Source organism: Nyctereutes procyonoides, unplaced genomic scaffold (genome assembly GCF_905146905.1).
Source record: "Nyctereutes procyonoides isolate TBG_1078 unplaced genomic scaffold, NYPRO_anot_genome, whole genome shotgun sequence".
NCBI lineage: Eukaryota > Metazoa > Chordata > Mammalia > Carnivora > Canidae > Nyctereutes > Nyctereutes procyonoides.
Genome location: NW_026575146.1, coordinates 54,854,152 through 54,869,442, shown reverse-complemented (window position 1 = coordinate 54,869,442; position 15,291 = coordinate 54,854,152). Strand labels below are relative to the sequence as shown.

General features: G+C 44.9%; 1 protein-coding gene across 3 annotated transcripts in view; it reads left to right on the top strand.

The window, feature by feature from the left end:
- Positions 1-15,291, top strand: part of PIP5K1B (phosphatidylinositol-4-phosphate 5-kinase type 1 beta) — a 299,598-nt gene that overhangs the window by 265,708 nt on the left and 18,599 nt on the right. For all 3 annotated transcript variants that reach the window (XM_055310888.1, XM_055310890.1, XM_055310889.1), the window contains one exon: positions 12,378-12,495. In XM_055310888.1, the coding sequence (XP_055166863.1) occupies positions 12,378-12,495 (118 nt within the window). The remainder of the gene's footprint in view (positions 1-12,377; positions 12,496-15,291) is intronic.

Genomic DNA, 15,291 nt, shown 5'->3' with positions numbered 1-15,291 from the left:
TCAGGTCCGCAGAATACTAATTTCCTGAATGCTGGGGTGAGGTGACTGGTGTTATGGGCTAAGGTGGGGGAGAGCGAGCGCGAGCGAGCCAGCCCATTGACCAAAGCAAGGTTTTCGTGGGAGCACCAATAGCTCCCCGCACAGGTTTGCTAGGATTGCTGTCCCAAAGTACCACACACTCATGTGGCCGACACAGAAGCCTCTTGTCTCCCCCGCGTCTGGAGGCCAGGAGCCCACCATGTTGCTCATGTTGCCGCCTTCCCAAGCCTGTGAGGGAGAATCTATATTGTTGCCTGGTGGTTTGCAGTCTTTGGCATTCCTCAGCTTATAGAAGCATCACCCCCATCTGTGCCTTCGCCCCCACGTGCTGTTCCCCAGGTGCACCCCGGGATCTCAGTCACACGGGATGACAGCCCACCCTGCTGTGGTGCAAAGTCATCTGAAGTGACCCTATTCCCAAGTAGGGCCCAGTTCAGAGGTACTGGGGGTCTGGAGTTCAACACAATTCAACCTCTAACACCATCCCTCTGAAAAAAGCTTTGCTTTTCTGGATTTTTTTTTCCCAATCCTTAGAGCAAGTAAGGTCACGAAGTAGCCGAGCATCCAGCCGCCGACCACTGTCTGTGGGAGGGAGGTCACTGAGGGGCAGTGTATCGTGCTGAGGTTGGAGAGGAGTTATCTCCTGGTCACTTTCTCTTAAACCCTTTTGGGTCCTGTCAGCTTACACAGCAAAAGGCATATCCAAGCTTCTGAAAGAATCCAAGCTTTTGGAAGCTGGAAAGACTTCATCAAAAGCAAAGCTCTGATGTTTACAGGGAGGAAGCTGGAGCCCAGAGAAGTGAAATGGCTCACCCAGCTCCTTAGCCCCTGTGCGTCCCAACAGTGCACCTGACTTGGTACCGGAAGTCAGCCACCCTGCCTCTTGTTCCAGCTCATTCTTCCACATACAGTATCCAAAGCACATACTGTACTGCTGCTCCCAGCTATGGAGGCCATGGGTCTACTGGGATTGACAAGACCCCAAGTTCCCATTGCCTTTGTGATGCTTTGCTGTAGCTTAAGAGTACAATCACCCTGGCTTTCAGCACATGCCGCCCAGCTGGGGCTGTTTTGTGGGGTGCTTATATTAGAATTTGTTTTATCCCCCTGAGCCTTACCTCTGGGACCTACTTAAATATATTTTCTCTCAACTCCATGGATAAGCACTCTGGGAAGAGAATTAATTCTGATACTAAGGTCTGCCGATATGGACAGAAGACATGTTTTCCAAGAGATCCTAAGTGTGATTGAGTGCTGTGTGTCTAAGAGAAATTATTTTGTCAAGGTTTTTTATTTTTTAATATTATATTGTAATGATATATATACTTATTTGCTTCTTTGTAGCATTTATATTTCTCCTACATTTTTCAAAGACTTTAAGTCAATGACCCAGCAATGCATGAACGATTTACCAACTTATGTTTTGCTTGCACCTACAAACAGTAGGTACAAGTACCTACAACAGACAAGGCACTCAGTATACATTTGGGCGAATGACATAGTTTACTGAGTATAAAAGTAGATACTATTTTTGATGCTGGTAGTTCATTATTGAAATATAATTTACAGTCACATCCACAAATCTCAAATGTGAAGTTCCATAAATTTTGACTGATGTGTACACGCAAGTAACCATCACCCAGATCACAATAAAGTAACCATCACCCAGACCCAGATAAAGATTCCCCTAACACAAGAAAGCTCCCTTCTACCCCTTGCTGGTCAGGACCCCCGAAGTCATGGACACCTTCTCCTTTCTTTTCTTCCAGAAGCTGAACAGTTTTAGCTTTCCCATGTTGTCTGTGATTCATCTCAAATTAATTTTTGTGCACAGGGTATCAGAGTTCCTCTGGCTGTTCTTCAGTTTCTATATCTGCTGCTCCACTTAAGTCAGACAATCGAGACTTACATAGAGTAATAGACTGGTCCCTGCGAGATGGACCCATAGATCTCTTTTCTTTCATAATTGAACCATTGTTGTGGAGAGGATCTTAGAAATGCAGCAAAGAGCTCATTGTCTGCAGTAGTTGGATATTTGGAGGCAATGTGTGTAGGCCATGGCTCCAGTTGTCAGCCTGGGTTAAATCCAGATGCCACCATTTACTCCCGGTGGTTCGCCGAGTTAGCCTTAGTCCCCACATTACAAACAGATAGCAAGAGACCCAACCTAACAGGGTTATCATTCCTGATTTGATGAAATCATGTGTGCAGTACAGTCATCACAGTACAAACATCACTCTCAACAACAACTGCTAGCTTTAAGCGTGTGTGTGGGAGGGTGTTGGAAAGGAAAATAAACCTCCTAGAGATGTGTGGTAGGAAAGGCCCCTGACCTTGAAGGAGGGTTCCTTTGCAGAAGAGGCTTCTCCCCAGAGCCCCCCCCAACACACACACACACACCCACACACTCATTCCCCCCATTCTTCTGTGCAGCTCCTGTTGCTGGTGCTGGGAGCTCAGCTGGCCCTGCTCTGGGAGCCATCACCTCAACTTCCTGTTCCCACCATGCCTGCCCCCAGCAGCACAGTGTTGGCTTCTGTCTTGACCTGCCGGGTCAGAGTGCTGCTCTGTGTGCTGTGTCTGCCATGGGCTTTATGTCTTGGGTGTTCACTTATGGGGGGAGAGCGTCAAGCTCCAGGCCAGCACCAGACCCCCGGGGCAGCCATCTACTGATTCCCAGGAGAGGGACTGCCACTCCACCTGCCTCCAGGAGGAACCGGCTGCCTCCTTGTGTAAAACTAGCAGAAGGTGGAAAGCGCAAGACAGCAGCAGAAACGGCCACAAGGCAGAAAGAGAGCAGCAGATCCCTCTGAAAGCCCCCACCCCGTGTGGCAGGGCAGGTTAGGAAGGTAGGTGGTGGAGCCGTCAGGCAGTGACCATGGCCCAGGGCTTCCCACTTCACTGGGGCCCCCCTGGGACATCCAGCACACTTGGCTGTGCACTCAGCCCCTGAGCTCCCCATGAAAGAGACGCCCCATCCTGGCATAAGTGTGAGCTTTGTTGCATGCAGGTGCTATCGGGGTTGCAAGTAGGAGCCCTAAACTCCAGAGTTCCACACCCTGTAGCCGCCTCAGCCCTCCCACCACTGCAGCCAGATCTGAGCCCTCCTGGGAGAGGCACATGGTGTTGACTTGACCATCACATGTGTCTGAGCCATGCTGGAATGAGCCTGCATCTCTAGGGCTCAACAAGTACTTGCAGCCTTTGAGAGAGACTAGGCTGCCCTGGTGGGTTTTGTCTACAGGGAGAGTTATCCCATCCGCTTTTCTTATCAGGTAACGTTCTGGTAGCTGAACTTAAAATAGCGGAAAAGGAATTCTTTGTGAAATGTTAGATAAACCTGTCTGTGCAAGCAGATGTGATCCAAGCCCCACCCCCACCGCAAGAGAGGCAAGAGTCCCAGAGGTAAAAGTCATGGTACAGACAAGCATGACTCTGTCGGCATTCACTGTCATGTGCGTTATCTGACTTGGGTCTCTTGATGGCCCTAGATGGGCAGGGCAGGACCTGTCATTCCTATTTCTAGAGGAGAAAGCAGGAGCTCGGGGTCAAGACTTGCCCAGACTAGTCACTAATAATCAGAGGACAGGGCTCATGTTTAGGCCTCCTCCACCCTCAGTCTACACACTCTCTGGGTTTAAACCCCATGGCAGTCCATTTCTAAAGGGCAAAAAACCCCTAACACGAAGCAGCCTAACACATGGTGAATTTAAGCAAAAAACTAAAAAAAAAAAAAAAAAAAAAGATTCCACTTGATCTCATTGGGAACATTTTTCTTTGAGTGGCCCAGCAACCATGGCTTTGAATCCAGAGAGGGAAACAGAATGCTCACTCCCTGTTGGCCAGGCATTAACAATATTTACATAGTCATAAATTCTGTGCATCAGTTTTCTAATTTTAGAATCAATCCATGGACAAGGCAGGAAAAATGTGGTTGTAGCTACAAGATAGAATATAAATATTAACAGCCATGACAAAGTAGAGATTTTAAAAAAAAGGGTAAGTGTATCTAATGCAAAGTGAGAGAGGAAAGCAGGGGGACAAAGAAAGTAATACAGGAAAATAAAGATATCTAGTAGATGAAATAAAAAAAGGTTAGGTGTACTATTCAGTTACAAACTAAACATAAATAGCAAATGCTGGGGAGAAGTGTGGTGTAGGAGAGGTTCACGCCCTCTGATGGAATCAATAAATGATGCTTTTAGGTTGAGAATACCTTTTATCCCCTGATTCATCAAAAGGTATGAAAGGAACCACCAGAAATGCTTAAAAGGAGAGAGAAAGAGAGAGAGATCTCTGAAGAAGCTGCCCCTGGAGTGGGGCTCGGGGGTCAGGAGGTTGTTGCTTTTCGTCGTAAGTCAATTGCATCATGTGATATATTTTTATTACTTTGATAAAAGAACATCCAGACAATGAGAGGATAACTTTTAAAGACAAAAACTGTGGAGCGTAACATATGTCCCCTGAGCAAATGTTCCCTTGGGAATTAGCTCTAAAACATTCATTAGGTCTGCAAACAGAAATCAGAGTGTTCCAGGCCATAAAACCATCGATGACTTTTCAACAGTCCAGCCAGGCTAATGCTCTCCAATGAAGCCAAACTAATGGTGTTACTAACGGAAAGGAACGTTTTTATAAGTGACAGAGAGGCCTCCGTGTCATCCTGGAATCATTAACGTCTGCTCCCCGGGGGGAGCACTGCCCCCTGAAATGCCCCCTCCCGAACAGCTCTTACCTAGGACAGGCTTGCCATGTGTGCAGAGCCCAGAGCAGCTGCAAAGTATTGGCAGCTCCTCTGATTGTACAAGGGAAGAACACGACTGGGTGGATTAACAGTTTCCTGAAAGCCTTGTTGCAAATTAGGCTCAATTAGCCCTCAGACAGTCTGAATTGAGGGAATCGTGGCAAAAGTTGATGGTGCAGAGCCCAGGCAGGCAGCCAGGCTCTTAAACCTAGTCACGTAACATTGCTTCTAGAAATGGATCTTCCCAAGCTGCAAGGCTAAGGAATGGCAGGCCCTCTGCCATTGTTGTTGGATTGTGAGGGCATTGCTCCCAAGAGAGATGCTCCCACTTACAGTGACCTAAAAAGCAATCTGGAAAACTATCAAATTAGAGATTGATTCCAAATAGGCGTGTGCCCAAGAAACCCACGGTACAGGAAGAAATTAGGGCTAAATAGCAAGAATATCCGCCAACGTCAGAAGGGAAGACAAACGTGAAATTGATCAGTGGCTCAGACATTTAAGTGAAATTCCTTTTTAGAACCAATCTTTACTATCTGAGGCATCTTCAAGGAAGGAGGAATTTGCTGCAGGCTATGGATGCATTTAGTTGGGTTGGATGGTTTATTCTTGCATTATCTCCCTATTCCTTTAACATTTACATTTCATTAATTTTTTTAAGTAGCAATGGACATTCACATACACAGGCTCTTAATCACAAATACTTTATGTTCTATGTGAGGCGCTTCTTGATTAGGAAAGAGACCGCTTTATCCTCCATGGCGTGTAGAACCTTTCCTCATCTCCTTGCTAAAAACATCACAGGATGTGAAAAATGAATAATTTTCATTATCAGTTTCAGCAGAAGCCCAAAACAAACCTGCAGGACTTGCAAAGCAAGTGACTAAAAAAAAAAAAAAAAAAAAAAAAAAAACAGTTGTGCAACCGGTAGCTGACCATCCATTCCAGAGGCAGTTGGCATGTGATCTTTGCAGAGAGCTGTCAGGGGGGTGGGGATGCACTGCAGTGGGACACTTCAGAGTGCCGGAGGGTGCCCCATGGAGTACAGGGGACCTACACGTGTCCCCTGGTGTCTGGCTCCTGCCTGACTCCACTGGCGGAGCAAGGAAGAGTTTGCTGTTTACAGATGATCCACACCACTCACTCACTCGTGTCTCTCCTCTGTGTTTTAAGAATTTATCCCATGGTCTGTCTGCCTTGATACTGTGTAAACTCCAGGAGGCGGAGATGCTGATTTGAACCTGCTACATCCTAGTGCCTCGACCACAAGATTCATAAATGGGTGTGTGTTTGCGTTGTACGTTCATTACCCTCATCACTCCTGCATGTTTGGTGTTTTTCTCCTTTTATATGTAGGAAACGAGAGCTCGGGAGGGTTAAGAAACTTAGCCAGTATCACACCGAGCTAAGAAGAGCCAGAATTCAAAGCTAAATCATCGAATTCCAAAGTTCATGCTCTATCCGCTCGGGTATCTGTTTTCCTAAAGTGCGTTCTCTTTTAGGGGAGGGACCTGCCAGTTCTGTACTCTGATCTCGCTGGGCACGCACTGAGTAAGGAGCACGGCAAACGTAAAGGCAGGTTCCTGGATTGGTTCTGTAGCTTTCAGTCCCCGCCAAGAGGTATTAATGTCGGGTTATCCTGAGTGCACTTACTGGGACTTCACCATATACGCGCCTGAGGATTTAGAATTCTTTCATCTGTCATTTTAGTAATTAAAATGTTGGAAGCTTAAGTATTCTTGTTAAATATTATCCTCTTTTTATTGTGGTAACACACGCATGACATAAAACTTCCCATCTTAACCACTTTTAAGCATTCAGTTCAATACTGTTACGTACACTCCCGTTATTGTGCAACCCACCCCCAGAACTCTTTTCCTCTGGCAGAATTGAAACTCTGTCCCCATGAAACGGCTCCTCATTCCCCGCGCCTCCCGCCCCCACCCACCACCATTCCCCTTTCTGCCTCTGCATTTGACTACTCTAGGTACCTCATTAAGGTGGAATTACACAGTATTTCTTTTTTTTAAATGAAGGCGAATTAAGATTTTTTTTTTATTTATTTATTCATGAGAGACACAGGCAGAGGGAGAAGCAGGCTCCATGCGGGGGGCCTGATGCGGGACTTGATCAGGGGACCCCAGGATCACTCCCTGGGCTGAAGGCAGACACCCAACCACTGAACCACCCAGGCGTCCCCATAGTATTTGTCTTTTAATAACTGCTTTATTTCACTCATGTTAATGGATGAATCTGTAGGACATTATACTGTCAGAATTTGCTTCCTTTTGAAGAGGGAATAATATTGCATTATGTGTATGTATCAATTTTGTTTGTCCATTCATTCATCAGTGGGCAATTGGGTTGCTTCCACCTGTTGGCTCCTGTGAATAATGGTGCTGTGAACATGGGTGTATTCATTTGTTAGGACTGCCATAACAAAATACCATAGACCAAGTGGCCTGAGCAAGAAAAGTTTATTTTCTCATGGTTCTGAGGCTTAGAAGTCCAAGATCAAGGTGGCAACAGGGTTGGTCTCTTAGGAGGCCTCTCTCCTTGGCTGGTCAATGGCTGTCATTTCCCCTCTGTCTTCATACACTGTGCATGCCTGTGTCCTAATCTTTTTAAGATTTTATTTATTTATAAGAGAGGGAGGAGCAGAGAGAGAGGATCAATCAGACTCCATACCAAGCACAGAGCCCAATGCAGGGATCAATCTCAGGACCCTGAGATCATGACCTGAGCTGAAACCAAGAGTCAGATACTCAACCAACTGAGCCACCCAGGTGCCCCTCCCTAATCTCCTCTTTGAAGGGCACCAGTCATACTGGATCAGAGACTAACGATCTTATTTAACCTTAATTACCTCATCTCCAAATAGACACACATTGTGAAGTACTTCAAAGTATAAATGGGGGTTTAGAGGAGACACACCGTTTAGCCCATAATACTGGGTAAACAAATATCTCAGACTCTGTTCTTAGTTCTTTGGGGGTATATACCCAGAAATGGAATTGTTGGCTCACAGGGTAATTCTATTTTTAACTTTTTAAGGAAGAAAAATTATGTTTATTTATAAAGCATATTTTGCTTACTTTTCCCCAAACCTTCCTGGACATCTTTACTCTCCTCAAAGATCTGTGGGGTCATATCCAACACCATAAATTGCCTTTGTTTTTGCTGGATCCCAGGATTATTTTCAAGCTCCTAGGCACGTCTACCTATGCTACTGCAGTTTCGACAACAAGGGCAAATTTCTAAAATTTCAGCAGAGCTAGCCCTAGAAAAAGTGTTTAATTGGAAAACAAAGTTCAGATCCTAAACTCTACTCAGTTGCAGTGTGACCCTGGCCAACTACCTGCACCTCCCTGCCTGGTCCTCAGTTCCCTCAGCTGTGAAGTTAGAGGCATTGGGGTGACAAAAACTGGAGGGATCGGTCAGAGATGATGTAAACAGAAGAGGCCAGAGAATGCTGGGTGCCCTGGATGGAGCTCCCATTACCTGGGTGCTGCACCACATCAGTTAGTCCTGAAATGTTGTAGAGGGTTCCTCAGGCTTCCACGGACCTGCACGCATGGTCTCTTCACCCCACAGCGTGAAATCTCAGAGCCCAGTTCTTTCATGTTGCCAGGTCAACTAGATTTTTTTTTTTCCCCTCTGAGGAAAAAATGTTTTTGAGTAACTGCCTTATTAATCAGGAATTTACTCAAAACAGCTCTAAAATTGATGTGACCTAAACTATTCCATCAGATTTGGTATTTCTAGTACTGTGCACTGAGCAATCAATTTTAAAATCATGACCCTTAGGTGCCTTGTGAAGCTCTTCACTTAAGACATTTCACTTACTATAAAATTTCTCCATCTAAAGGAACAGTTTTGTGCCTTTAGTATATTCACAAAGTTGTGTATTACTAGAAGAGTTTTAGAGTGTTTTCAATATCCCAAAACTCCACACCCAATAGCAGTCATTCCCCTATTCCCCACCCCCACCCCACCTTGGCGACCACTCATCTGCCTCTGTCTCTCTAGATTCACCCCTGTTGTTGCACATATCAGTTCTTCATTATTTCTTATTGCCAAGTAATATTCCATTGTGGGAATTATTTAATGTTCATCAACTGGTGGGCATTTGGGTTATTGACACTTGGGGACTATTCCAAAGAATGCGACTGGGAGCATTTGTATGCAAGTTTTGGTGTGGGCACTTGTCTTCCTTTTTCTCAAAGCTACATCCAGGGATCCCTGGGTGGCGCAGCGGTTTGGCGCCTGCCTTTGGCCCAGGGCGCGATCCTGGAGACCCGGGATCGAATCCCACGTCGGGCTCCCGGTGCGTGGAGCCTGCTTCTCCCTCTGCCTGTGTCTCTGCCTCTCTCTCTCATTCTGTGTGACTATCATAAATAAATAAATAAATTTAAAAAAATTTAAAAAAAAAAAAAAAAGCTACATCCAGTGGGATCCCTGGGTGGCGCAGCGGTTTGGCGCCTGCCTTTGGCCCAGGGCGCGATCCTGGAGACCCGGGATCGAATCCCACGTCGGGTTCCCGGTGCATGGAGCCTGCTTCTCCCTCTGCCTATGTCTCTGCCCCTCTCTCTATGTGACTATCATAAATAAAAAATTAAAAAAAGCTACATCCAGGAGAATTGCTGGGTTGTGTGGTTTCCCAAAGCTGCTGCAACTTTCTCTACAGTCTCAGCAGCAGCGTGGGATGGCTTCAGTTTCTTTGCATCCTCTCCAGCTCTTGCTGTCGCCTGTCTTTATTATAGCCAGCTCAGTGGGTGTGAAGGGGTAGTCACATAGTTTTTACTTGCGTTCTCCTCATGATTGATGTTTAGCATCTTTTCATACACTTATTGGCCATTTGTTCTTCTTTGGAGGAATGTCTGTTCAGATCCTTTACTTACTTTTTAACTGGGTGATTTGCCCTTTTATAATTATATGCAGGTTATATAAAGAACACTTATAAATAAGTCCCTATGAGCCTCATTTTCATCCCCCAACTGATGCTCAGATTATACTAATATTCTATTTAGCTAATATGCTATATATTCTAATATGTGTGAAAACAGTACAAATAAAGTTTGATTTTTATCAAATTAACTAAGACTGAGGAAATCTGGTATTTCTGGTTTTCTGTAATCATAGTATTTTTTAGCTAAAATAATAAATGTACCTGTTAAATCCCAAAGAATACCCTAAATTTTTTCTAAACCTTGCTGGTAGCTTACTCATAGTTACCAAAAGTAGAAGATTGATATTAAATTGAAAAATACTCAATGGGTTTACTTCTAGGGGAGTGACTCTGGATACAATAGGATGGCAAAAAAAAGGAAGAGGACTTTAAGCTGTATTTTGCACTATTAAAAAATAAAAATGTATTAAGAAAAATTACTTCCAGGGTGCCTGGCTGGGTCGAGCAGTACAGTATGCAACTCTTGATCTTGGGATCATGAATTCAAGCTCCACTTTGGGCAGAGAACTAACTTAAAAATCACTTCCAGAATATTCTGGGTTATATACCCTTAATCTTAAATATCACACCTGAAAACTCAAAAAGGGAGAAGCTTAGTTTTGAACTTCAAATAAATTCTATGATCGTAAAATAACCCAGAAGCCACTAGTTATTATTTAAAATTATATAAAAATAAAATAGGAACAAAAAAAAAAACCAGGAATAAAAATCAGAGTCATACCACACGTATGTATTTCTTGACCACCTTGTTTCTAGCTCTGACGTTTAAGGAGATAAGTAATTCATCTTTTGTGGGTGACATTGTAGCAGTTGAAAAAGCAAAGGCCAATTAAAGCCCATCACTACATCATTACTTTTGACCCAGAAAAGAACTTGAGCAATATCATTACCACACGGTGCTTCTCAGAGCAGCCTCCCTTGAAAGCGGATAGTTTACTAAACCAAGGAATCTGTAAAGGTTTACAGTATACAGTCAGCAGCTCGACAGAGGCCACGCTCCCCTTGCTCTTTCAAGTCCATCAGAACAGATTGTGTCCCACACTGTGTAACCCTGCTTAGGGTTTTGAAAACTAAGAGGATTTTTTTTTTCTTTTCTGTGTCTGGAATGTAAGAGAAAGCCCATTAAGGCAGAGTACAGGGGCTCTGTACTCAGTACCCCTTCATTTCCATGTTCTCCCATAGACCCAGCCAAGAGGCCCCCAGGAGACTCCTCCCACCCCTTCTTCTTACTTGCCTAGTATTTTTGTAACTTTTTCATTATCTTTTATGATCAGGAAAAATACAAATGAACGTGATTTTTTAAGATTCATTCAATTCTGGTGATACTTTTTTAATATTGAAAAGGTCAGGATTTCTATGTCACAGAGCTTCAACTAATGGGTTCATATGTACGGAAAGAGAGGTTTGTGTAGCTTAGGGAAGGGCAGCGGGTTACAGTGCCCTCACCAGTCTCCTGGGCAGCAACCAAACTCCCAACAAGCAGCTCAGAGAATGGCTTCAGACCAGACTCCTCACAAGGGATGAGCTGGGCCCTGCAGGGGTGAGAGAGGGAGCAGTCTTCTACGCTCCTGCTCCCAGCCTTACCAGCTTGGCTCCACCTGGGTGATGGCCAGGCCCCCTCTCACAGGTCTTGAGGCACCCATTCTCCCACCACTATTGGCGGATGTCACGTTCCTGCAAAACCTTCCCCTGGAAAATTTCCCAAGGTTAAAGATATAACCTTGATTCCATTGGGGGGAAACCTGTGCATCCCTGAGCCCCTAGATGGATTCCCAATCTCAGTACTATCAGAATGGACCAATTACTTCAACAGTCGACACTGGTTCTTGTATCGTGACCAGACAAGGTGGTTTCCCCTCTTAAGGACTCTCCGGCACGACTGTCTACCTGCATTCCTTTGGTGGTGCTTGTCCTGATTGTTACCAAAAGGACACCTAGGCTATCCTCACAAGCCTGTGATACGGTGCTCGGGGTCCACACAATTCCTTGTTACTCAGAGTGTAGGCCTTGGAGCTTATTAACAATGAGAACCAACAGGCTCTGTTGCAGATCAACTGCATCACATGTGGGGGGGTAGGGCCTAGGAAAGTGGGTTTTAACCAACCCTCTGAGGGATTCTGATGTGCATTTAGGTTTGAAAATCAAGGTTATAAGTGTACCTTTCATGCCAAAAAGGAAAAGAGAACAGTACAAAGAAAGAAATCAATACTGATCGGGCACAAGGTTATCTTTATAAACCAGCAGAGCCTGAGTACTCTAAGTGGAGAACCTAAGCAGCAGGAACAATCTATTTGAAGTACAAGCTGGTCGGTGGGGCCTCTAGATTACAGATGTCCACCCTCATGAGGCCGGGGACCCCACAAATCACTTCTTAGAAATACAAACAAGTGTTCCTTGCAGGGCAGTAAACGGAAAATAAACTGACCAAATTATTCAAACTCAAGGGAGCATCTCTCCAGGTAGGACCGTATTGCCTTTGAATTCTGAAAATCATTTTTTTTAAATCATTTTTTTTTTTATCCCAAAAAGCTTTCCCAGACTCCACCTCATTAGCCACAACTTTGGAGGGATCCACAGATTTTGCTCTGGAAGCCACATGCTCATTATCCTTCTTTCTTTTTCCAGTAAAGGGTTACCTTCCAGTTCAACATTTACCTTGGAAGAGGGGACCATCTACTTGACTTCTGAGCCAAACGCTCTGGAAATGCAGGATGATAATGCCTCCGTGCTTGATGTCTATTTAGTAAGTACTTTAATTTCTTCCCCTTCCCTTCTGGTTTACAGATGGATGCAGGCCACAGCTTACACAAGAACAGGTTCTGTGTAAACCCAGGCGTACTTGGGTTTTAAACAAAACAATGGCACTCCACCCCTTCTACCAACAGTGTGTCTTGTCACAAGCCATGCCTTCATGTAGTTCATATAGAACATTCCATGAGAGAATATCGAGGGTAAGAAGCTCAGTGACCCTATGTGATAAGAGACCAGGTCCCCGGATCACAAGGCAAGGTGTGGCTCCTCCATGTTAATGTCTTGACTCCACTGTATCCCCCTTGTGCCTGAATCTTCTTGAATCCTGCATTACTGCCTCGGTAAATTGGTAGCTGAGAGGTACAGAACTGGGCTGTGGTTTAGAACCTTTAGTCAGCACTAGAGAATCTTGGCCCTTCTCTGTCAGTTGTCACCAGCCAGCTGCATGACCCAGGCAAGAACCTCTCTGTGTGTCCTTATTTGCCAAAGGAGGGGAGTCATGCTTACCTCACCAGGCCACTTAGAGGATCAAGTGATCACGTCTGTGAACACCCTTTAGTGCCAACTTGTCAGCAGTGGCTTAAGTGAATTATTTGATGAGGTTTAGAAAAGTATGGTGGACTAAACTATAAAGAGAAGGGGTGTTTTCCCTACAAAACACATCCCACACACATTCTCCACATCCCTGTATACCTGCACAAAATCACATAGAAGGGACAACATGTGGATTTCAAGTCTTCCACTCTTTCAAGTTTTGCTGAGCACATGTGTGCAAGCTCCATGTTGGGAAGTGGCTCCACTCGGTATGTGCCTTGAGCCACACACACCCACTCCCTCATCTTACACTTCTCCATATGCCCTAGCCTGGCCCTATTTCCTCGAGTATACTCTGCAGGACCTCCGTCACCGAAAATGCTATTCATTATCCCAGAGCCCTCCAGTGTCTTCCCACTTCTCCCAGAGTAAGATCCAACGTCCTCAACGCCCTGCATAGTCTGATCTATTCCACCTCTTGTCCTCCTTTCTCTGCCCCTGTCTACCAGTCATACTGGCCTTGGCATTCCTCCCATAACTAAGCATGTCTCTGCCTCAGGACCTTTGCTTTTGCCATTACTATCCAAATGCACTTTCTTAGCTGTCCCAAGCTTGCTCCCTCACTTCCTTCAGTCTCAGCCCAAACATCTCAGATATGCTTTCCATGACCCCTTATATAAAACAAAAGCCCCCTCTCCACAACAACCATTGTGGAAGGACTTTTTTTTTTTTTTTTTAATGACCTCTGACTATCCTGGTTGTAGCACTAACAATTTTTTTCCACTGGGCAACACTCCTCACACTGCCCCCACTTTTTAAAACAAGTCATGGTGTATTTTAAAATCCTTACAGACAAGTGGTTTCCTCTGTATCACCAAGATGATAGGGAAATAAATAGAAAAATACAGTAATTTCCTGGTCCCAGGTGAAGTGTGAGAACCAAGTGAAATCTTATTTTCATGAGCTAAGAGTTCATGCTCCTTGTATGTATCTTTAAAAAGCCAGATTTGCACCAACCGGGGGCACGTGTTACTCCCAAGTGGAATAGGAGATCACGAGGTAGTTAAATGGCTCTGCTGAGGCCAGTCCTTTATCTGTTCCCCATATTCCTTTCCTGGAAAGCTTGTCTCATTAGTCATTTTAATTGCTCCTCCTTGATGTTTTCAATTTCATTTACAAGAAAACTGCTTATGTGCTTTTACTACCGTCTAATTTTATTGTGCTTCTGTGCCTTTCTTGGACAATGAAAAGCAAAACTTTTGAGAAAAAGGTTAATGCTTGCCTCCAGAAGCCATAGGGAAAAGCTGCAGTGTTAGCTGTTGGTGGTGGAGAGCACTTAAGCACCAGTTAGAAATGAAGGTATCTGGGAGTTTAGAACTCAAGGGAGCGGTAGTGATGGTCACCCCACTGCTGGCTCATCCCCTTGCCCTCCCAGCACAGGGCTGGTTGTGCTTCAGAAGCCTGGGAGGCCAAGCAGCAGAGAAGGTAACAAGGCAGTAGAAATTCTCACCAAGCTTGGAGAAAAGCTGATCTGGTCTAATCTTATTTTGTAGCTACTCACGATAAGCTATTTAACATTTTTCAGTGCTTCCTACAAGCCTGGAAATGTCCTAAATACTTTGTCTTAAACCATTTAATCCCCCACAACCCGCTATGAAGCAGACGGAGCTCCATTTTACAGAAAAGAAATGGAAGTACATGGAGATTATCAACTCGCCCCGAGTTATGCAACGAGTAGCTGATCAGAGCTGGGATTCAGACCAGTGGAGCCTAGCCCCAAGCCCACTCTTAATTACTGAGCTGCACTGCCCTGATGAGGAATTACACTGCCTTTGCAATACAGAAATTAGACTCCGAGAAGTCCAATGAGTGGCCCAAAAATCAGATGCAAAGAAAATACAGAGAAAAGGATACAGAGACAAATTTGGGTGAATAAACATGAGTTCTTTTCACATTTCAATATGGAATGTGAAAATTCAAGAATGCTGTATGGAGCACAGGATTTTGCACAGTAATAAACGGCCCAACTGAGCACATACCACGTGCCGCCAGCCACTGTCCTGGGGCTTTTCTGACACGAGCAGCTCCAGGAAGGTAGGTGTTCTGTTGGTCTCCATTCACACACATAAGGAAACAGAAGCTCCCTTCCAGTTCTCAGAGCTGATAAATGGCAGCTGGAAATTCAAATCCAGCTCCATTTGCTCTTCTCCCTAAACCCAACCCATGAAGGAAGCACCCATCCCCATGGATTTGG